The sequence below is a fragment of the Myiozetetes cayanensis genome, unplaced genomic scaffold (assembly GCF_022539395.1).
Source record: "Myiozetetes cayanensis isolate MyiCay16 unplaced genomic scaffold, myiCay2020 scf26, whole genome shotgun sequence".
NCBI lineage: Eukaryota > Metazoa > Chordata > Aves > Passeriformes > Tyrannidae > Myiozetetes > Myiozetetes cayanensis.
In genome coordinates this window covers 6589146-6611446 of record NW_026087477.1, presented here as the reverse complement: position 1 = coordinate 6611446, position 22301 = coordinate 6589146, and the positions used below count along the sequence as shown (strand labels likewise).

Below are 22301 nucleotides of genomic sequence, written 5' to 3'. Positions count from 1 at the left end.
TGGGGATGCTCTCCACCCCAAACCCACGGGACAGTGGGACAGCTGTGGCCGGGTGGGGGGTTTTGGGTGGGGGCTGATTCCGACCCAAGGCTGTTCCAGGAGGTTTGCAGCAGGGGAAGGGATGGACGGGGCCGACATCTCAGGGCTCGTGTCTGCCTTTTCCCCCACCCCCTTCCCGCCCCCTCCCGCCGGGGGAAGTGACGACAGCCGTGATCCCACATGGCCCTGCCTCAGCATCACATCCCAGCCCTCCTCTTCCTCCCTGCCGCTTCCCGCTGCCCCAGCACGCACATTACCCGTGTCCCACAGACGGGACCTCTGGGGTGGGGGTGGCAGAGGGATGGGAAGTCTCCCTTGACTCCACACTGAAAACGGTTCTTTCCCCCCCCTCCCCCGGCCCAATATGGGGAATTACCACCCCTGTGGTCCTTGGCGTGATTTTTCCTGTAAATCACATGTTATTACGAGTCCTTGCACTGCAAAGCTTTTTTTTTTTTTTTTTTTTTCCCTTTGGTGGGGCGGTGGGAGAAGGCAGAGCATTTGTTTTTATTTTAATGAAAAAATGGCTTTGGAAACTCGGGGGATTTAGGAAACTCCTTTCCTGCACATTCCAGCCCTTCCTTGGGACTGAAGTTGGGGGAATGGGGGCAGCACCCCAGCAGTGGGTGCTGTCAAGTGGGATGTTCCCATTCCACCCTGCAGGCAGGTAGGAGTTGGACCGGCTCAGGCACTCACTGGGATGTTCCAGACGGCTTCAGGGGCTCTGAGGGGCTCAGAGGTCTCTCAGGAGTTTTGGGGTCTCTCAGGAGCTCCAGTTGTTCTGTGGGTCCTGGAAGCCCCAAGGGGCTTGGGCTACTCTTGGGACCCACTCAGGAGCTGACAGGGAGTCCCAGGAGTCCAGGGTGTTCCAAGGGTGTCCCAGAGGGCCCTGGGATGCTCTAAGGGGGATCAGAGTGCCCTGAGAGGTTTGGGGGGCTCCAAAAGGCTTGGGGTACCCTGGAATGCTTCAAGGGGTCCAGGGCTTCCCAAGGGGCTTGGGGTGCTCTGAGGGCTGTGGGATTCCATGAAGGTCCCCAGGATGCCCTGAGGATTCAGGAGGAGCCCCCTTGGGGTGCTCCAAAGCCCTGAGATGCTCCGAAGGCCCTGGGATGCTCTAAAAGCTCCAGGATGCTCAGAGACCACTGGGATGCTCTAAAGCCCCAGGATGCTCCAAAGCCCGCGGGGTGCTCCAGAGGCCCTGGGGATGCTCCAAGGCCCCCAGGATGCTCCGAAGGTTCTGGGATGCTCCAAAGCCCCCAGGATGCTCTGACAGTCTCCCCCGCCGTCCCCCCCTCCCCGCTGCTCCGAAGCCGCGGGATGCTCCAAACCCTGGGGATGCTCCGAACCCCCCGGGATGCTCCCACCTCCCTCGGGCGTTGGGATGCGGGGTGGGTGGAATCACCCGGGAAAAACAGGCGGGGGGACGGACACCGGGGCGGGGCCGTGCCGGGTTCCCCCCGCGGCCCCCGCTCCCTTTCCGCACGCTCCTTCCTCCCTCCCCCCCGCCATCCTCCTCCTCCTCCTCCTCCTCCTCCTCCTCCCCCCGCTCTCGCGACAGCTCCGCACAGAAAATGGCCCCGCGGCCGCCCCGCCGCTGATGCGCGACCCGGGCGGCGCCGCAGCCCCGGTACGACCGGGAGGGACCGGGAGGGACCGGGAGGGAGCACCTGGTACCGGGGGGCCGGGACAACGAGGGGCGGCACCGGGAAGGGAGCGCCGATATTGGGGGTTCACGGGTAGCGGGGATGGACCGGCACCGGCGAGGGGGGACTGGCACCGGGGGGACCGGCACCGGAGGGATGGACCGGTATCGGGGGGTGTACCGGTATATGGGGGTGTACCGGTATATGGGGGGTGTACCGGTGTATGAGGGATGTTCCGGTATCGGGGGATGTACCGATATATGAGGGGTGTACCGGTATATCGAGGGGGTGTACCGGTATATGTGGGGTGCACCGGTATATGAGGGGTGTACCGGTACCGGGGGATGTACCGGTATCGAGGGGTGTACCGGTATATGAGGGGTGTACCGGTATCGGGGGCTGGAGCGGCACCGGGGGGATGTAGAGGCACCGGGGATGGAGCGGCACCGGTGGATATACCGATATACCGATATCGGGGGCTGTACCGGCACCGGGGGGAGCACCGGACACCGGTCCCTCGTGGGGCTGGGGCCGGCAGGGAACCGAGCGGGGGGGCTGCACCGGGAAAGGAGCATCAGCACCGGTATCGGGGGATGTACTGGCACCGGGGGGATGCAGCGGCACCGGGGTCGGACCGGCACACAGCGGGTGTAGCGGTACTGGGGGCTGTGCTGGCGCCGGGAGATGTGATTTATCGGTACCGGGAGCTGTCCCGTCACCTGGGACAGCATCGGCACCGGGGATATACCGGCACGGGGGTGCACAGGCAGCGGGGGCTTCATCGGCACCGGGGGGATGGAGCAGCACCTGGGAATGTACCGGCATCGGGGAGGGAGGTACCGGTACACGAGGGGTACACCGGCGTGGGGGCTGTACCGACACCAGGGGCTGTGCTGACACTGGGGATGTACTGGGGGGAGGTACCAGTGCATGGGGTGGACCAGCACTGTAAACCTGTTCCTGAAGGGAGCTGAGACCTGCACCAGGGGGGCACCAGCCATGGGGCTGCTCCCCACGGGGGCTCCAGACCCCGGGGGGGATGGTGTGATTCCCGTGGCTCTACTACCCCCAGGAATAGTAGCCATGGGTGTATGGTTGCCCGTGGGGGGGGCTACAAAAACCACTGCCCGTGGGGGGCTACCCAGTGGGGCTGGAACCCATGGGGTTACCTGTGGGGCTCGTAGCCCAGGGACAGCTGGCCATGGAAGCCATGGAGCCCCGGGTCTTTTCAGCCTTGTGGGAGCACCAGGGCGCCCCAGGTATCCCAGGATGCACCTGCTGGGATCTCCTCGTGGTCCTTCCATATTCCCACACCCGTGGGAGCTGCTTTGTTGCTGTCAGAGCTGGGGAATGCCACTGCTGGAACGAGGGGGCTTCTGGCCTTGGCTATGCTGTGAACTTGGCTGGGGCCAGCCAGGAGTGCTGCTCAGGAACAGCTTTATCCAGGCTCAGGCATGAAGCTTCAACCTCCCCAGGCAGCTCCCAAAGGGAAAGACGTGGGGTTTTTTTCCAGCTGCAGAGCTGATGTAGCTGTGGGTGGATCAGCCAGCCATGGGCAGGCAGGTAAAGGTGAGCACCAGGATGGTGTGGGGGTTGGGGGAAATGGCAGCAGGGCTCTTCCCCATTCAATGGCTTGGAGCAAGCTGGGGGGATGGAGGAAGCTGGGGGGATGGAGCAAGCTGGGGGGATGGCAGGGACCCCAGGCTGCCCAGGGCAGCTTTGCAGGAAGAAGGGCCTCAGCTGAGCTGCCCCCACATCCACCCCAGGGATGTGGCACCGAGGCCATGCATGAGGCTCAGCGCTCACCCCTGTGGATGTCCGTGCTGTCACTGGGCTCAGGATGGGCTCCTCAGGCTCTCCAGGCAGATTCTCTGGGTTGGAAAGTGGGAAAAACACCCTGGGAGGTGCAAAACACTGAGGCAGAGGCTTTGCCCCAGGCTGGAGCAGGATTAGGGCATCACAGCACCACAAAAACACCCGGAGCTTTTTCCCCCCACCAACACCCCAGCTCTTTGAGGGCTCCTCGTGATATCTGAAGGCACCAGGAGGATTCACAGCGTGTATTTTAATGCAGGACATGGGTTTGAACCCAGTGCTGGGGGCTGGTGGCGCTGGCAGGAGTCGATGCCGCTGGCACAGCCGGAGCTTCCTCCCTCCACGCTCGCCGGCTGCGATCACATGAGCCCCTTGTTCCCAGCCTTTGTCTCCTCTCCCACGCTGAGGAGCTGCCTGGGGAAGCCTCCTCACCCTCATCCTCATCCTCTGGCCTCAGAGCACACACGGAGATGCTCAAATCGGATTATTTGTCCCGTTTATCCTCCCTGGGTGGGTTTATAGGAGTCTTGGGGATGTGGATAAACCCCCTTCCCTCCCCCTCCCCCGGATCGCTGGAGGGAGATGAGCTGTATTAATTATTCACTGATTCAGCAACAGAGCCTGCTCGGGGTGACCAGCAGCTGCAAAGCCTCCTGCTCACCCTCGTGGCTTAAAGGATTTTTTGGGGTGCCAGGGGTCGGAGTGAGGGGGTTTGGTGTCAGCAGGTTTTTGGGGAGACTGAACCTGTGGCAGGAACACCCTGGGAATAGTGACAGGTGGCTCTGGGAGTTGGGTTTCCAGGGCAGGTTTGCACTGGTGTTGAGGGGGGGTCAGATCTCTGGGAGAATCACATTTCTTGGGGGGGGTGTCCCATCTCTGGGGGGGTCACATCTCTGGTGGCCACAGGAGGTCACTGGGGACAGGGGACAGGGGCAGTGGCTCCTGGACGAGAGTGTCGCTCTCAGAGTTGCAGAACAGAAGGTCCTGGAGGATGGGAAGTGTTGGCCACTGTCCCACGGGAGGTGACAAATGACACAGCAAGATGACACAGGTGCCACCTGCTCCCCAAAAACCTGTCCCTGGGCCGAGCCCAGCGTGATGCTGGGGTGCCCCCATCGTGTCCTCTGTGTCCATCCTGCCTGCCCTCCTGGGGTCTGCCCGTAGCATCTGCTCAGGAGGCATTTTTCCAGCTTTTCCAGAGGAAAAAATATCAGCTTAAAATGTGTCAGGGGTATTGCCTGTAAGTGGGAAATGGAGAGAGGCATCAAAGGAGAGGAGAGGGTTTCCAACATCCAAAGGCTGTTGGTTTGACCCTGGGGAGCTCCCTACCCAGGGGTTCACAGCCCTGCTGCGATGCTGCTGAGGAAGAATTTCCTGGTTTCTTGGAAAAACTTCCCTGTGCTCCCACTGAGCTCCCAGTGCCATGGGCGTCCTGCTCCTTTAAATGGCTGGTCTGGAGGCCATCGATCCCCCGGCAGGAGCTGTCAACCCAGGCAGTGGCAGCCAGGATTGATCCAGAGCTGGTGATTCCAGCAGGGAAGCAGGAACCTGGTTCACTGATCCCAAGGACTGACACTGCCAGGAAATGCTCCAGCAGCTCCGAAGCTCTGACACTTCAGGCAGAGACATCCCTGGGCAGGCAGACACAGCCCTGCCTCCACCCTTTTAGTGATTTCTCCCCCTAGAAAAGATTCCCAAGACCTTTTTTTCCCCAAAAAAATTTCATTTCCCCCTGATAAAACAAAGCTCCATCGAAGCTGCAGTGAAGTTTCTGCTCAGTGTTTACCCACAGTCACACAGAGGTGAAGGATGGAGATGGAGCATCCCCTCCAACCAGGCCTGGATTTCCCCTCCTGGGACATGATCAGCCCCAAATTCCCTGCTCCATGGCCAGCTGATCCCGGCCTGGGTGCTGATTCCATCCCAAAGCCACCGAGCTGAGAAAACAACAACAACAAAAAGCAACACAACCCCCAGACAAAGCCTGGAGCAGCCACAGGAATAATCCCACATGGATTTCGCCCCCCTCCTCTTGATTTTTTGCCTGCTGGGCTGCGATCCCAATGTGCTGGGTGCTGCAGGAACAGCTGCTGAGCCCTGCTGGGTGAGACCCCCCAGAGCTAAAAGCTGGGAGAATGCCTCTGGAGCAGATGATAACAGCAAGGTCTGGCCAGGCTGGGAGGGATGGGATGCACCACACAGCAGTGCTGATCCCCAGGGAGATTCCCCAGGGATGTTTGCTTCAGGAGTCATTGAGCTCTTGGGGAAATATTGACCTTCTAAATAGTGGCCAATGTGCTCGTGGCAGCCACTCCACAGCCCAAGCACTGATGATATTATTATTATTATTATTATTATTATTATTATTATCAGCTTTATTATCGTTATCAGGATTTTTACCATTTTTATTGTTATTATTTTATAATTTTCTCCTTATTTTCATCATTGCTTATTATTTATTAACACTATTGTTATTACCATTATTATTATTGTTATTGTTATTATTATTATTATTTCCTTTTTCACTTTGACATTAAGCCACTATTGAGAAATCTCCCAAAGTGGAGGGTTTTTTGTGGATGCTTTTCACTGGGAATTAGTGTTTGGTTTTTCCACGTTGTAAGCCTTGTACCAAGGTGTGCTGAGGCCAAGCCAATGTAATTTTGGGGACCAGGAACTGTCCCCACATGCCAAACAGCATCTCCTGGTCATGCAGTGGGACCTGCTGCTTCTCTCAGCTGGAAAATCCTTTGGAACTGTGTGTGTGGGAGCATCCAGTGAGCAGGGAGGGGCTGGAGCAGCTCCAGCAATCCCTTCAGCGGTGCCTTGGCAGGGGGGGCCTGTAGTTTGGGAGGAATTTTTGGATATACAGATGCCATGGGCTGGGAACAAAGCAGGGTCCTGGTGATGCCTGGGGGGGGACCTTTGGGGACTTTGTGGATCACCCTGGGGTGGGAGAAGCAGGAGGGGACGATGAAGCTCTGAGTCCAAAGCCTCCCCCCGGGCAGAGACACTTCCAAGGCCCCTTGAAGTCATGATGATGTTCTGCTGGCTTGGTCCCCAGGGTGGGAGGGCTGGTCCCAAGGCCACAGAGCACTGAGAGGAGGAGGAGGAGGAGGAGGAGGAGGAGGAGGAGGAGGGGAGGATCTGACCTCTCGCCCTTGCTCTCGGTGCAGCATCACCAGGAGGAGCCTCCGTGGGCACATCCCTCACCCCGTGCCCTGCACTGGCCAGGCCATGAAGACAGAGAAGGACGAGGCTGTGCCCACCTTCTCCCTGCGGGGTAAATACGGTGGAGAGGGGGCAGGTGAGTCCCCTGTGCCACGGGGTGGGGAGAGGATTCAGGGCAGGAGCAGGGGGAGAAGCCTTTGGTGCCATTGCTGTGAGGTCCCTTTGGCCAAATCCCGCCCCAGAGGTGGGTGGGAGCACCGTGGGGATGTGTACAGATGTGCATGGGTGTGCTTGGATATGCACAGGTGTAGAGGGGACGTGCAGGATTCTTGGCGTGCCCTGTGCAGGGCCAGGAGTTGGGCTCAGTGATCCTGGTGGGTCCCTCCCGACTTACCCTATTCTGTGATTCTTTGAGTGTGCAGGGATGGGCCCAGGATGTGCAGGGATGGGTTAGGGTGTGCAGGGATGGACCCAGGTGAACACCTGGCATCGCCCAGTGTGTTCCAGTCACCACCAGGCTTCACCTTCACACCACCAGCTTTTCCTGCAGCAAAGCTCCTCCCAGCTCTCACACCCTGGAGGGCTCCAGCCCCTCCAGCCACACCTCCTGTACCCTCCATTGGCTGCCCCCCTATTTTTGAGGGAGGGAGGGGGGCAGAGGGAGGTGGTTGGGCAGGGCTGAGCCCTGTCCCTGTCTCACGGTGTCTCCCCACAGGCTGCAGCGAGGTGGCTCTGCCCGGTGCCCCGATGCCGGTGGCCGGAGGGACCCCAGCCCAGGACCTGCGGCCCCTGAAGCGCAGACCTGTCCCAGGTGAGCCCCAGCCCTGCCCCAGGGAGGAGACAGTGACAACCAGGGCAGGGACGAGGCCAACAGATCTGTCTCCTTCCAGGAAAGCACTACCAGTGCTCGAGCTACGGCTGCAAACTGGCCTTCCCCAGCATGCAGGAGCTGATGGACCACTTGAAGGTCCACTACAGACCCACACAGTCCCTCGAGGGTAAGGCCAGGACACCCCACATGCTCCTTTTTTTGTCTGGGAGGGGGCAGAGCGGGGCTCGAAGCAGGGGCAGCCCTGGTGGTGGTGCTGGTACCTCCAAGAGATGGGAGTGGAGGGTGGTGTGGGAAGTGCTGGAGACCCACCAGTGGGGCTGTTCCCAGCTGGGGTGGTGCTGACTCCCTTCCTCTCTGAATTTCTTCACTCAGGCAAAACCTTCCACTGCCCCACACTGGGCTGCACCGAGACCTTCCCCAGCATGCAGGACCTCATGGCCCACATGAAGGTGCACTACAAGCCAAACCGCTACTTCAAGTGAGTCCCTCTGCTCCCTGTCCCCATCCCACCTCCTCCCTTTGGGGAGGATCACCTGGCTGAGCCCAGTGAGCCCCGAGCGCGTGGGCTCCCAAATCCACAGCCCCCCATCCCAGCGGCAGCCCCCGGGGTTGGGATGATGGGGACGACATGGAGGGACCATTGTGGGGGCGACATGGAGGGAGCACCACCACTGAGGGTGCCTCCCCCAAATTCCCACCCACCTCCCCCCAGGTGTGAGAACTGCCTGCTGCGCTTCCGAACACACCGCTCCCTCTTCAAGCACCTGCACGTCTGCTCCGACAGCGCCAGCACCCCCGCGCCGCCCCCCAGAGCCGACAAGCCCGTCCTGCCTCCTGCTACCTCCGCCCCGGACAAGGAGCCCCCGGCCAAGCCGCCCCCCGAGGGGCTCCCCAAGCTCCCGAGCGCTCTGCCGAGGCCCCTGGAGAAGGAAGCCCTCCTGCCCGGCGCGGACTCTGCCGCGGCGCCGGCCGCGCTGCCCACCAGCCTGCCCGAGCTGCCCGGCTCGCTCGAGGCGCTGCCGCTGGTGCCGCCGGCCCCCCACCCCTTCCCGCTGCTGGAGCCCGGCCTTTTCGGCCCTTCGTCCTTGACTCGGTTCTCGGGGCCACCCCCGTCCTCGGTGCCGGGGCCGTTCCTGTCCTACGTGCCCCCCTCGCCCTACGCGTTGCCCCAGCCCCCGGCGCAGCATCGTCTGCGGCCCTTCCTGCCGGGCCACGGCCCCGCCGTGTCCAACGCCGTCTGGAAGAAAAGCCAAGGTGAGCGTTCAGGCAAAAAAAAAAAAAAAAACCACCAAACAAACCTTCTTCTGCTCCCGCCTTCACCAGCAGCTCTCCCGGAGGAGGACCCGCCGCCGCCGCCCAGCCGAGCATCCATCCCCCTCCTCCGGGGCCTCCCCGGCCCGCCCTCCCCACGCCCCGAGGCCCGTCCCATCTCCGCCGCCCCCTCCATCCATGTTCAATTGGGACAAAGCACCGGCGACCACCAAAAAGAAAAAAAAAACCAAAAACAAAACCAAAAAGCCTCCAAATTTTCCCGGCCCTGCTGCTCCCCGGCGTGCTGGGGGTGCGAGGCGGGGGGGCCAGGCCAGGCCTGCCCTCCCACGTGTCCCCCCACCCCAGGGAGGGGAGGACCTAATGCTTGTCTTGCCCCTCGATTCCCTCCGCAGGTGTGAGTGTCAGCCCACTCCTCCCATGCTTTGGCTCAGGAGTGACTCCAGGTTAGTTTGGCACCTACTGGTTGGGGGCTGCTTTCTGTCACTGGGGGGGTTTGGGGGCGGCGGGGGGGCCACAGGGGGATGGGAGAGGCCCCACGGGGCACCACGGTGCTCCACGGAGAGCAGAGGGGGAGGGCAGGCTCCCTCCATTCTTTTTGGGAGCCACACAGAGAGGGGATGCGGCCCAGGTAGGCTCGGAGGCAGGGGGGTCGCTGGCTGTGCCCCCCCAAAACCCCCTAGCCCTGTCCCGAGGGCAGAAGCAGCAGGATGAGGAGCTGCAGCAGCTGCGTGGGCTCCAGTCCCCCCAGTTCCCCCAGTCCTGAGGCCAAACTGGAACCCTTCGCTCCGTGGGGCGCGGAGAGGAGACATTCACGAGGGGAGGTCGTGGCCGGGGGTGGGGGGAGGGGGCACAGCCTCGCTCCCTGCTCCCAGATTTGGGGTCCCTCCCTCGGGAAGGGAACCCTCTGTGCATGTGGGGCTGGGAGCCCCCCACGGCACCCGGGAGCGGCCGCCGGGGGTGGTCCCTGTGCTTCCCTGCCCGCCCGTCCTTGCAGGGCACTCCTCCAACAGCCGCATCGTGTGGGAGCACACGCGGGGCCGCTACTCCTGCACCCAGTGCCCCTTCTCGGCCGCCTCCCGCGAGGAGATGACCCTGCACATCGAGGACCACCGCAAGAACCCCCCGCCCGGGCGCCTGGACGCCGAGATGGGTACGGGAGGGGACCCCCGAACTGCCGGGATGCTCGCGGGAATGGGCGCGGTCTGTCCCCCAGGGATAATGCGGATCCCCCTCCCTCGGTCCCGGCTGGGGGTGACCGGCCCTGGGTTAGATCCTGGGCCGCAGCAATGCCCCGGGGGTGGGGGTGGTCGTGTGTCCTCTCCGTGCCGTCCAGCCCCTGGTTCCCCAGCCCACAGCAGTGCCCGTGGGGCTCTGTGTGCTCTCCCTGTGCCCCCCAGTCCCTGCATTGCCACAGGAGGGGGGTCCGTGTGCCCTCCCTGTGCCCCCCAGCCCACATCAATGATCTGGAGGGGTCCGTGTGCCCTCCCAGTGCCTCCCCCCCAGCCCCTGCAATGTCCCGGGGAGGGCCATGTGCCCTCCCTGCAGCCTCCAGCCCCCGAGCCCCCAGGGCACGAGGGGCTCCACGGTGCTGACAGCTCTCCCCCCTCTCCCTGCAGATTTCGGGGTGGGTCTCGCCTCCTTCCACGCCAAGCTGACGCCGGAGATGGAGAACTCCCTGTACTCCCAGCTCTGATGCCCCGGCTCCCACGGGACTGCTCCTGCTCCTGCTCCTCCCCGTGCCTCCCCCCGAGCCGGGCAGGGGGCACCGCCCAGCCCCTGCCACTGGGCTGGGACAGGGATCCCTCCCTGGGCACCGGGAGCACCCCCAGCCCAGCCCGGGGTGCCAGAGGAAGGGGCGTTTCCTCTGGAATTTTCTCCCCTCCCTTTTATTTTCGGAAACTCTTAAGCCACCCGGACCCCCTCGTTCTCCCTCCCCCTAAAGGTTTCGTTGCTTCAGCCCCCGTGGCTCTGGGGGGAGCCCGGTAGGTTGCTCAGGAGTTAGTGGACTTCTCTGGAATGAGACCTCGGAATAATAAATGGGAATTGTACAGGAGTGGCGGCCGGGAGAGGCTCTGTCGGTGCCTGTGGCGGCTGGGGGTGATGGGGGAGTGGGGCCACCCCTAAGGATGCCCCCCCAAAACTAAAGGAGGGGAGGATGGGGGGATACAGAGAGATCTGTGTGTCACTCTGCTCTGGGCAGGTTTTGGGGAAGAGGAAGGCTCGAGGAAGGGGAAGGGGGTGCTTCCTTCCCCCTCTCATCTGTCAGCACGTGGCAGACCATGAAGGGCTCCTGAGAAGCAGAGCTGGAGCCTCTGCCGGCTGCATCCCAGCACCCAAACTGGGCATCCAAACTGGGCACCCCAGCCCCCCGCCAGCCTCGGTGCCTGTGCCAGTCCTGCCACAGGCAGAGGTGCCAGGAAAAGGGCATGAACAACCTTTGGGGTGGAGCAGTGCCTCCGTGCCCGGCCCTGAGGGGGCTGCACCCCCCGTGGGAGCCCAGCGGCCCCACGTTCCCAGCCCGGGGCTCCCCAGGCCCCGCTTTGCCTGATCCCATCCCAGCAGGGTGAAAAGTTTGCTCCAAACTGGTTTGGGGAAGGCGTGCTGGGGCAAGCTGGGACGTGCTGGTGCCCACACCAGCCCTGGGATGGGAGCCGTGGGAGCACCCCCTGCTCTGCACCCCAGGGTCGGGGGCTGCTGCAGCCCCGGGAAGGGACACAGCCCTGGGATGGGGCTCAGGGGGTCCCGTTGACCCCCTGGCCAGGCTGGGCATCCCTTCCTCCTGTTGGGATCCCTGCACAGGGAGAGCAGCACCCTGGGATGTCCCAGCTCTCTCCTCCTGTCACCTGTGTATTGGGTGGGCTCACGGCATGGGGGGCTGTGCCCCTGTGCCCTCCCCAGTCCAGCACAGACCCCCCTCAGCCCAGCCCTGAGCAGGGGGTGGGCACACAGAAGTGTCCCTGAGCTGTAGCCGTGGCTGCTGAGGCCTGGCAGAGTGACAGCTCCTCACAGAGCCAGTGCAGGGTCAATCAGAGCCCTGGTGAGGGGAGGGACCCCCCAGTTTCCCAGAGTGGGGGGCACTCTGGCACAGCTCCCTGCAGGCACAGGCAGCTCCCCTGGCCCCCCAGCCCACATTCCTCCTCCAGGGCAGGTGCCCACCCTAAAAGGCAGCAGTGGGACCCTTCCCAACCTGTCCCTGACCCTGACCCAGCTACAGCCACCTCCGAGGGCAGAGAGGGCAGGTCCTGCAGGCACAGTCCCTGCTGGGACTCCACACCGGGATGGTCTGAGCCACCCCACACCCCTGCCATGTCCCCACCAGACGCCCCTCCAGGGCTCAGAGCCAAACACGGGGACAGGGAGCACTCACTGCTCCCAGGGGAGGCTCAAACCCACCCCAAACCTCCCACTCCGAGCACTCCTGGCTGTTCCCAGGGCAGAGGCAGCCAAGACAACCCCCATTGCAATGGATTTTTAAAAACTGAAGTCTTTATTAAAGTTTTATCCAAATTTTGTAACAAAAGATACAAAAGGGCTGGAGATCCTTATTTCTGGGACTAGTCTGACCAATCAAAACCTGACAGTTACTAGGCTAATATAAAATCCATACAATCTGCTAAAAATGCAGGGAGAAAAAAAAAAAAAATTAGAACTGCTGCTCTGACATTTCTTTTTTTTTTTTTTTTTTTTTAAATTCCTTAAAACATTTATAAGTTACTCAGTTTGCATTTTACAGGATTAGTTCTTCTCCGAATGGTTACAGCGACTGTACAATGCAAGAGACAACAGCGAGGACAAAAAGAGCGACGGGATGTGCTGCAAACACACACACACACCACTCCTCGGAGGGAAGAAGGGCTGGAGTCTCGGGATGGCCCGGAGCACCCACCGGGAATGCCACAAAGTGCCAGTGCGTGTCTGCACCCGTGGGAGCCCCGACAGCAGGACAGCAGTGACCCCCCCCCCAAACACACACCCCACCCACCCAGCACCCAGCAGGGACCACCCCCGGGTGCCACAGGGCCAGTTCTCCCAAGGGATGTGCTGGCTGGACACCTCCAGGAAGAGGGAAGGTGGGAATGGGGTTGGGAATGCTCCTGGCAGGATCCCCCCAATCCTCCTTCCAGCGCCCGCGGGGTGAAGGGACACAGCCCCCCCCCCACTGAGGGGAGAGCTGGAATTCTGCTCCGTGCTGGGAAGGGAGGAGGAGGAGGATGCAATGCCAGGCTGTCCAGAGCTGGCACTGGCTGGCAGAAGGACCCTGAGAATTCACAGGCTAACACGGTCTCCGGGGAACGCCGAGTTAGGAGCATCACAGTGATAGTGGCTGTTCTGTACAGTGAGAAATGGAGTCTGATGGAAGTGCAGTATCCCTTCACCTGCATTTCCTATCCCATCCCAAAGGCTGCCCTGCAGGAGCCTCACCACAGCAAAGACAAAAACCCGACCCACCCGGACATCCAGGTGATGGTTTTTTTAGGTGGCCACTGGGAAAAATATTCCAGTTTATCAAATAAAATAGGAAAGCAAGTGCAGGGCTACTGCAAGGTGCAGAGTCAGAGGTACCAGGTCATGCAAGCAGCTCCCCCTCCCCTCCCCAAGACCCCCTCCCCAGCACTTAAAGCATCTTCAAGCATGTCCAGAGATCACAATCACCATGATTTCAGATCAGAGACACCCTCAGGGATCGTTTTCGCTCAAGTCCACGGAGATGAACCAGATTTTGCACCCAAGGTGGCTCAAGAGTCTTCAGTGAGCTGGTCAGAGGGATGGCAAAGGCCTTCAGTGCTGGCTGGGTGTGAGCTGGAGCTCTGGATCCAGTGTGGCACAGCTGATTTGGGACACAAAGATCTCAGTTTGCATTTTACAGGATTAGTTCTTTCTCCGAATGGTTACAGCGACTGTACAATGCAAGAGACAACAGCGAGGACAAAAAGAGCGACGGGATGTGCTGCAACACACACACACACCACTCCTCGGAGGGAAGAAGGGCTGGAGTCTCGGGATGGCCCGGAGCACCCACCGGGAATGCCAAAGTGCCAGTGCGTGTCTGCACCCGTGGGAGCCCCGACAGCAGGACAGCAGTGACCTCCCAAACACACACCCCACCCACCCAGCACCCAGCAGGGACCACCCCCGGGTGCCACAGGGCCAGTTCTCCCAAGGGATGTGCTGGCTGGACACCTCCAGGAAGAGGGAAGGTGGGAATGGGGTTGGGAATGCTCCTGGCAGGATCCCCCCAATCCTCCTTCCAGCGCCCGCGGGTGAAGGGACATGGCCCCCCCCCCACTGAGGGGAGAGCTGGAATTCTGCTCCGTGCTGGGAAGGGAGGAGGAGGAGGAGGAGGATGCAATGCCAGGCTGTCCAGAGCTGGCACTGGCTGGCAGAAGGACCCTGAGAATTCACAGGCTAACACGGTCTCCGGGGAACGCCGAGTTAGGAGCATCACAGTGATAGTGGCTGTTCTGTACAGTGAGAAATGGAGTCTGATGGAAGTGCAGTATCCCTTCACCTGCATTTCCTATCCCATCCCAAAGGCTGCCCTGCAGGAGCCTCACCACAGCAAAGACAAAAACCCGACCCACCCGGACATCCAAGTGATGGTTTTTTTTTAGGTGGCCACTGGGAAAAATATTCCAGTTTATCAAATAAAATAGGAAAGCAAGTGCAGGGCTACTGCAAGGTGCAGAGTCAGAGGTACCAGGTCATGCAAGCAGCTCCCCCTCCCCTCCCCAAGACCCCCCCCTCCCCCAGCACTTAAAGCATCTTCAAGCATGTCCAGAGATCACAATCACCATGATTTCAGATCAGAGACACCCTCAGGGATCGTTTTCGCTTCAAGTCCACGGAGATGAACCAGATTTTGCACCCAAGGTGGCTCAAGAGTCTTCAGTGAGCTGGTCAGAGGGATGGCAAAGGCCTTCAGTGCTGGCTGGGTGTGAGCTGGAGCTCTGGATCCAGTGTGGCACAGCTGATTTGGGACACAAAGATACCCTAAAGGAGGAGATTTTTTTTTTCTCTTTTTTTTTTTCTTTTGGATTTTTTTTTGGTTGGTTTTTTTTGTTTGTTTTTGTTGTTTTTTTTTTGCAAGCTGCTGCACAAACCACCGAACGGAGAGAAGCCTTTGGTCATGAGATATAACTTGTGAGAAAAAGTGAGCCTTGTATGGAAGATTCCCCTGAATGCCTACAGTATTCTAAATCTTAAAAAAATATATTGTGGACGCTGCAGCCATACAAAGGGGGGAGGGGGAGGAGGAGGAGGAGGAGGAGGAGTGGGAGATGGGGATTTACAGTCTCACATAGACACAACGGGGAGGTTTTAAGACAAGCACAGTCAGAGTCTGTAAAACTGATTGGCTCGCTGGGCTCAGTCATCCTCATCGTCCTCTTCGTCCTCTGGGTCTTCCTCTCCTTCATCCTCTAGACTTCGTTTTCTCTTCTGCCCACACGGATGGTCTGCAAAGAGAGGCCAAGGGTGAAGTTCTGCCCAGCCCTGGGGAGCAGCAGCTGAGCTGTGGCCACACAAGGCACGGCTGGGAGCGAGACCAGCACCATTCCAAGGCAGAGATCCACCCTGCCCTGCTCCTCGTGGCACGTGGAAAAGCCTGGGATGGCAGGAGACATGAACTACTTTCTGTGCCCTCTGAGCATCCCACATTTCAACAGCTGCTGGAAAAGGGGTTATTTTTTTGTTGAGGGCCCTCCAAAATGCAGCATCTGCAGAATTCAGTTGTTTCTAACCGAGTTCATGTGCCCTGTGCTAGACACTGATGGGGCCTCAGATCCCAGGGACAGTTCTGGGCCCCTCAGGACAAGAACACTGAGGGGCTGGAGCATGTCCAGGGAAGGGAAGGGAGCTGGGGAAGGGGCTGGGGCAGCAGGAGAAGCTGAGGGAGCTGGGGGGGCTCAGCCTGGAGAAAAGGAGGCTCAGGGGGGACCTTCTGGCTCTGCAACTCCCTGACAGGAGGGGGGAGCCGAGGGGATGTTGGGCTCTGCTCCCAGGGAACAGGGATAGGAGAGGGAACAGCCCCAAGTTGTGCCAGAGGAGGTTTAGACTGGAGATTAGGGAATATTTCTCCATGGAAAAGGTTGTCAGGCACTGGCACAACTGCCCAGGGCAGTGGTGAAGTCACCACCCCTGGAAGTGTTCAAAAACACGTGGATGTGGCACCTGGGGACATGATTTAGAGGTGAACACAGTGGTGTTGGTAATGGTTCGACTTGGCATTAGCAGGGATTTCCCAACCTTAACATTCCATGAGTCATCCAAGATCGTTTGAATTCACACAGCAGCCACAACATTCCGTCAACACTCATTTGGGTGTTTGTATTTGTTAAAACCAGAGGAGTCCGGACCCAAGAAGTTCAGGTCTGCAGCTGAACTGGTTTTCCAGGCAATCTGCCTCAAATATTTGGCAGAACTACCCAGAATGGTTGGAATTAGGAGGTACTGAAACCTGTTTCCCATTCCCTTTGTGACCCTTGGTGATGTCACCACTCAACATCAGCTTGGGCAGAAAAGCTGCAGCAAGAACAGCCCTGCACTGAGGCTTGGGGAGCTCTAAAAACACCAAATATTTGACTGTTGAGGCAGCTTTGGTAAGAAACTGGTTTGTTAGGATTCAACTCACCATCTTCAGCTTCATCCTCTTCATCCTCCTCACCATCTTCCTCCTCATCTTCCTCCTAGAGTTAAAACAAGGCATTTTGTTGCAAGAACCACAACTCCCTGAGCTGTAACTCCACAGCAACCTCTGCTCCCACCCCACTGAAGCCTCAGGGTGCCAGGGAGAAGCTGCTGATTCCCAATAGCTCCTCAATCCTTATGGATGGGGCTGCACGGCTTCATCACTTGGGGCCATGGGAAGCACCAGGGCAAGCCTGAACTGGAAAACTCTGGAGAACCAGGAGTCAAAAGGTGCAAGGAAAAAGTCAGAGGGGATGGCAAACTCTCAGATCTGCCCTCAAAGTGACACCTGGGTCACCAGACAAGGGATAAACACATGACCAAACAGCCTGGTGACAGAAAGCCTCACCTCATCATCTACTCCATCCTCCTCCTCTTCACCTTCCAGGTCATCATCTTCATCTTCTTCATCATCAATGACTTCTTCATCCAAATCATCCTCCTCCTCATCATCGTCCTCTTCCTCGCCTTCTACCAAAAGCAGAGGGAGGGAAGTGCTCCAGCCCCCAAATCCTCGCCACCCCCAGACACTCTGCTCCCCCCTCAGTGCTGTGTGAGCAGCAAGCAGGGATCACCCAGGACAAGGAGGGACAGCAACACCCCTGTGCCAACTCCCAGAAAACCCCATTCCCTCCCCAGCCCTTTGGAGGAGGGAATGGGGGTACCCAGACAGCCCCTACTCAGTGCTCATCATTTATGGGGCAACGCGGCCCACGCAGAAGCAGAAAGGGGGTCGTTCCCCAGCAAGAAAACCAGGAGGAGAGAAAATCCTCACCTTCCCCATTCTCATACTCATCTTCCAGTGCATCCCCATCTGCTTCAGGGTCTGAGTCAGGGGCTTCCTGCTCGTCAGCATCGAAGCCATCCAGGTAGGTGAGCTGGGGCAGGAGGGCGAACACGCTTCCCGGTAGTTGATGAGCATCGTCACCTCGCAGTTGAAGAGGTCCAGACTGTGGAGGTTGGGCAGCTTTTTCTGCAAAAATCAATGCATTAACATTATTTACAGCACTGTTTGGAGATCAGGCAGCCGTGGGAGGACAGTGGCTCTGCCCCATGCGCTCCTCAGACAGAGGGAAGTCGCTGCCCTTGCTAATCGTGGGCACAGAAAATTTCTTTCCAGCTCCTCTGTTCTAGTTCCCCTCCTTGGAGCCAACTCTGAAACCATCTGCAAACCTTTCTTTCTTCTGAACAGGCACAGAAAGCCCAGGAATCGCTGAGCTGGACTCATCCTGCCGAAAATATCATGCAAGATGCCCAAGAGCAGAGCACAGGGAGAGCTGCAGCCCGAGTGCCCTCGGCACAGCCCAGCTCAGGCCATCCCACCAGGCACCAGGTCAAGGAAAGCAGGAGCAAAACAGTGCCAAATTCCTTCTGGAGGGGATGGATGGACCAAAGAGCCAATGAGGCAAATGCCCTGGATCAGATCATTCCTGTATCCCTCAGGATCACACGACAGGAGCCTTCTTGGGGCAGTTCAGATGGAACCTAAGAGGTCTTTTCCAACCTGGCTCCGTGACTGGGAGCCCTTGCAATGCTGTGGCAGTAGGAGGGTGCCAGCGCAGCAGAATCTTTAGGCTGATGTGACAGATGCCCTGACTGGTGTCCAAATACCTCATTCCATGACACCCCAGGTGCCACCTACCTCCAACTGCCTCCGACCCTCTCCCGGTCCTTTCCCAGATGGACACTGAGCATCCACAGATTTACTCATCCAGCCCAATTTCACGCTTCTTTTAGCAACTGGCTGCTGGTTTTCCAGACTGAGGAGCCATTAACTATTAGCCCAGCCTCAAACTGGGCTCAAATCTGTTCCCATCAGAACCACGAAGTGCTGTTGGAACAGTTACCAAGACGTTGGATTCCTGCTGCACAGACCCAACTCCCCAAAGGAAACATCATTCCAGCCTGGAATCTTCACTCACCAAGGGCTCCAGGGTATTGATGTCTTTGATCTTGTTGCCACTTAGATTCAAGTGTGTCAGGTTGGGAGTTTTCTCTGCTAGAACTTCAAGGCCACCAGAAATCCTGTTATCACTCAGCTCCAGCTGCCAGGGGGGAACATCACATGGTCACCAAGTGTTTCAGCCCGTGCCGTGGGGAAGAACATTGCCCTGAGAACTGGGCCACAGTGAGCACCCCAATGCCAGATCCTGTCACAGAGCAGCAGGTCAAGTTTTGCCTGGACACCCCTTTCCTGCAGTGACACAGAACTGCCCCCAAATCCAAAGTGTTTATGATGTTATGAAGCTTCTGACAGCAAAAGGAAGAAAGACACTCAGCATCTAAAGAGCTCAGAAGCATCTCGTGCACTCAAACCTGACCCCTCTCACTTGCTCTACGAGGAAAAAAGCAAAATTAAGTGGCCTTTTTTTTTTTTTTGGCAAATACAGGGAAAACAAGTGTCACCAGAAGTCTCAGGGCAAGGACTGCTGGAGATGGGGCCACAGGCCTGACTCACCTTCCGGAGCTTGTTGAGTTTGGGGAGGTTGGACACAGACAGCAGGTTGATGTTGATCATGCTGAGGAACTCCAGGTTCTCGAAGTCCGAGGAGAGACCAACCACCTTCCCATCCTCCGAGCGACAGTTATCCAGCACCAGCTCCTTCACCTGCCAACAGAGACACCCACAGTGTCACCTCACCCGCCAAAGTGCCACCCGGGGTCTGCCAGGTGACATCAGGCTGTGCCTGAAGCTCCTCCTCACTCAGATCGAAGGACACACGAGATCCTGGGAGCCAAAGAGCTGCAGGGAGGGCACAAGGTGAGGATCCCTCGTGGTGGTGGGAGCTTCACCCTTCAATCACGAGCCACCAACACGTGACAGCTGCCCCCACCGAGGTCCCCCTTGTCCGTGAGGCAGCACCCAGGGGTGGGGCCATGAGTTCACATCAGAACACCCCGTGCAGAAGCATCAATAAGCTTTCAGAGCCACGCTCCAGGCTTCGCTGACGAGAGGCCAAACAAGGTCATCTGGTTTTGTCCCCTTCCATGTTCTCCCCCCACACCCACTGGGGTGCTGGAAAAAACCTGCCCCTGAAGGATCTGCTTCCCTGTGACAGCCTCCACGTGAGGTGACAGGTTCCAACCTCAGGCTCGTGGTGCAGGGCCACTGATGGCACCTGATGCTGTGCCCAGCATGGCTCACACACAGAAACCATCATCACCCAGGAACTCCACCTGTTTGTGCCACCAGGACCTTAAAGCACCAGCACAGAACTGCTCTCCCCTAAACACCCGGGGGTAAAACTTCCCTGGCACCCCTTTCCCCCCCTGAAGAGTGGGTGAGTGATGCTCCAGCCCCAGCTCTCACAAGCCACTTCCAAAACCTGCTTTTACCCCACACGTTCTTCACAGCAAGATGCAAAAATGAGCCTTGGCCAGAAGGCTCATGGCGCTTTCCAAATTCCTCCTTCGCAGTGCTCCCATTTTCCCTCCCCTGCTCACACCAGCCAGCTATTAGGGAGTCATTTTAAACTCACTTTGCCTTCCTGGAGGCAGTCTGGGGGCTGCTGTGCCATCTTTGCCACCTTCACAGCATAAGCTCTGAACCAGCTAATGCTTAAAACTCCCCAAGTGGCATCAACTGGGCAGGGTTTGGAGCTGAGGCTCAGCCAGGAGTTTTGTAGCTGAGCCTGTTTTGCTCCCAACACCCTGGAAGTCTCCAACTGAACTAAGACTGTCCCCGTGGTGGGTTTAAAGGTGGTCAAGGCCAGACCCGGGTGGCTGTTGTATGGGCACAGAGGTGATCCTGAACCTAATCAGGAATCATGGAATGGTTTGGGTGGGAAGGAACCTTAAAAATCATCCAGTGCCACCCCCTGCCATGGGCAGGGACACCTTCCACCAGCCCAGGGTGCTCCAAGCCCCGTCCAACCCGGCCTTGGACACTCCCAGGGATCCAGGGGCAGCCACAGCTGCTCTGCCCAACCTGTGCCAGGGCCTGAGTGGAACTCTGAACTCTAACGTGGCCAAGACCAGGTTTAACCCAGGCCGGGCCCTGTCCTGATGGCCCAGGACGAGCCGCAGCAGGACAGAGCAGCGGGGAGGGCTCTGCTCCCGGGACACCCCGCTCTGACCCCGCTGGCTCTGCAATTCCCGGCTCACCCCGCCGGCACCAGCCGCCCTCTCAGCTGCTCCCGCTCAGCCCTTCCCGTCCCGCAAATCCCTTCTCCATCCACGAAGCCGCTCTAATCCCCACCCAAAGCTCCTCTCACGGCCCCCCATTTCCCTCCTCTGCTCGGGGGCTTTCGGAGCTGCCACGACACACGAGAGTGTCCCGGGGAGATCCAGGGAAAGGGCAGATCCAGGGAAAGGGCAGATCCAGGGAAAGGGCGGCCCAGGTATGGGAAAATCCAGGCAAGGGGCGGCCCGGGGGGAGGGAAAATCCAGGGAAAGGCAGATCCACGAGATGAGAAGATCCAGGCGAAGGGGCGGCCCGAGAATCGAAAGATCCAGGGAAGGGGCAGCCCGGGCACGGCAAGACCGAGGGAAGGGGCGGACGGAAAGATCACGGGGAAGGGACGATCCAGGGGGAGGGAATATCCAGGGGCAACGAAAAGTGCCGGCGGCGGGGCGGCCCCGCAGCGCCAGGCGCGGCCCGGCCCGGCCCGGGGAGGCCCCTCCAGCCCTGCCCGTGCCGGGGGGATCCCCGCGGGGCTCTCCGCGGCCCCGGCATCGAACATGGCCGAGCGCCGCCATGGCCGCTCGCTGCCTGCCCAGCCCCGGCGCGGCCGCTCCGCCGCGGTTGGCCCTGCCCTGCCCTGCCCTGCCCTGCTCCGCTCCCCCCTCGCCGTGCGGGGCCGGGCCGTGCGGGGCCGTGCGGAGCCATGCGGGGCGGGCGGGCCCCTCCGCGCACGTGCGCGCCGCCATGGCGGGGCCCGGGGCACGGCCGGGAGCGCTCCCGCCACCGTGGTGTCCCCCCAAAAAACCCCACACACCCGCCGGCAACCCCCCGCGGGCCGCTTCTTCTCCCGCTTCTCCCCGCCGCCACCCGCAGCACGTGGCGCACGGTCCCCCTGCCCTTCCCCACCACCACCACCCCGGTCCACGCACCTCGCTCGGCTTCTTGTTGCGCAGCTCCAGCGTCAAGCGCTTCTCCATCTCCATGCTCCCCGCGCAGAGCCGCGCTCTGCTCCGCTCCGCTGCCGCTCCCGCCGCTGCCTCCGCCCCGGTGGTGCCGCCGCTCCGGCCCCGCCGCTCCCGGTCCCGGTGCCGCTCCCGCCCCCGCCCGGCGCAGGAAGAGGCGCCAACGGCAACAAAGGCGGGCGAGCGACGCGCCCCCCGGCGGCCACGGCGGGAACTGCGGCGCGGGCAGGGGCACAGCGACACCTGCGGGCGACCCCGCGGGGCTGCGGGTTCGAGTCCTGCCCCGGCGGGGACGGCCCGCGACAGCACCGGGGTCACCCCGCACCGCACCGCATCGCCGAGCCCGGCAGCGCACAGCAGTCCCCGGCACCACGGTCCCGTCTGCAGCACCGTGATCCCTCCTCTGGAGCTGCGTTCTCATCCCCGGGCACCATGGTTACGTCTCCAGAGTCATGTTCCCCAGCACCATGTTCCCGTCTCCGGAGCCACGTTCCCGTCCCCAGGCACTGTGTTGCAGTCTCAGCACCGTGTTCCTATCCTCCAGACACGACAGTTCCTTCTCCAGCACCATGTGCCCGTGCCCAGAGCCACATTCTCATCCTCAGACACCATGGCTCCCTGTCTTCCTCTATCCCCATGTTCCTGCCTCCAGAGTCACGTTCCCATCCCAGGCACCATGGTCCCTTCTCTGTCATCACATTCCAGTCTCCAGAGCCACATTCCCATCCTCAAGCACCGTGTTCCCACCCCTCAGCACT

General features: G+C 59.9%; 2 protein-coding genes across 3 annotated transcripts; one reads left to right on the top strand and one right to left on the bottom strand.

The window, feature by feature from the left end:
- The first annotated feature begins 1547 nt into the window (after positions 1–1547).
- ZNF414 (zinc finger protein 414) lies at positions 1548–11404 on the top strand. Of its 2 annotated transcripts, XM_050321449.1 has the most exons (9): positions 1548–1666; positions 6674–6804; positions 7384–7479; positions 7559–7666; positions 7873–7978; positions 8213–8754; positions 9165–9215; positions 9767–9922; positions 10389–11403. In XM_050321449.1, exons 2-9 carry the CDS (start codon positions 6735–6737, stop codon positions 10463–10465), a joined length of 1206 nt encoding a protein of 401 aa, XP_050177406.1. In that variant the 5' UTR covers positions 1548–1666; positions 6674–6734; the 3' UTR covers positions 10466–11403. The 2 variants fall into 2 exon arrangements, with proteins under 2 accessions (XP_050177406.1, XP_050177407.1); XM_050321450.1 differs by lacking the exons at positions 1548–1666; positions 9165–9215 and having other exon boundaries at positions 10389–11404.
- Positions 11405–14911: 3507 nt separating this feature from the next.
- Positions 14912–21659, bottom strand: LOC126643217 (acidic leucine-rich nuclear phosphoprotein 32 family member B-like). Its single transcript, XM_050321466.1, is given in 8 exon segments — positions 14912–15227; positions 16403–16457; positions 16808–16929; positions 17234–17359; positions 17362–17431; positions 18381–18503; positions 18917–19066; positions 21511–21659. Coding segments are annotated over 8 exon segments (789 nt in total). The 5' UTR covers positions 21565–21659; the 3' UTR covers positions 14912–15138.
- Positions 21660–22301: the final 642 nt, after the last annotated feature.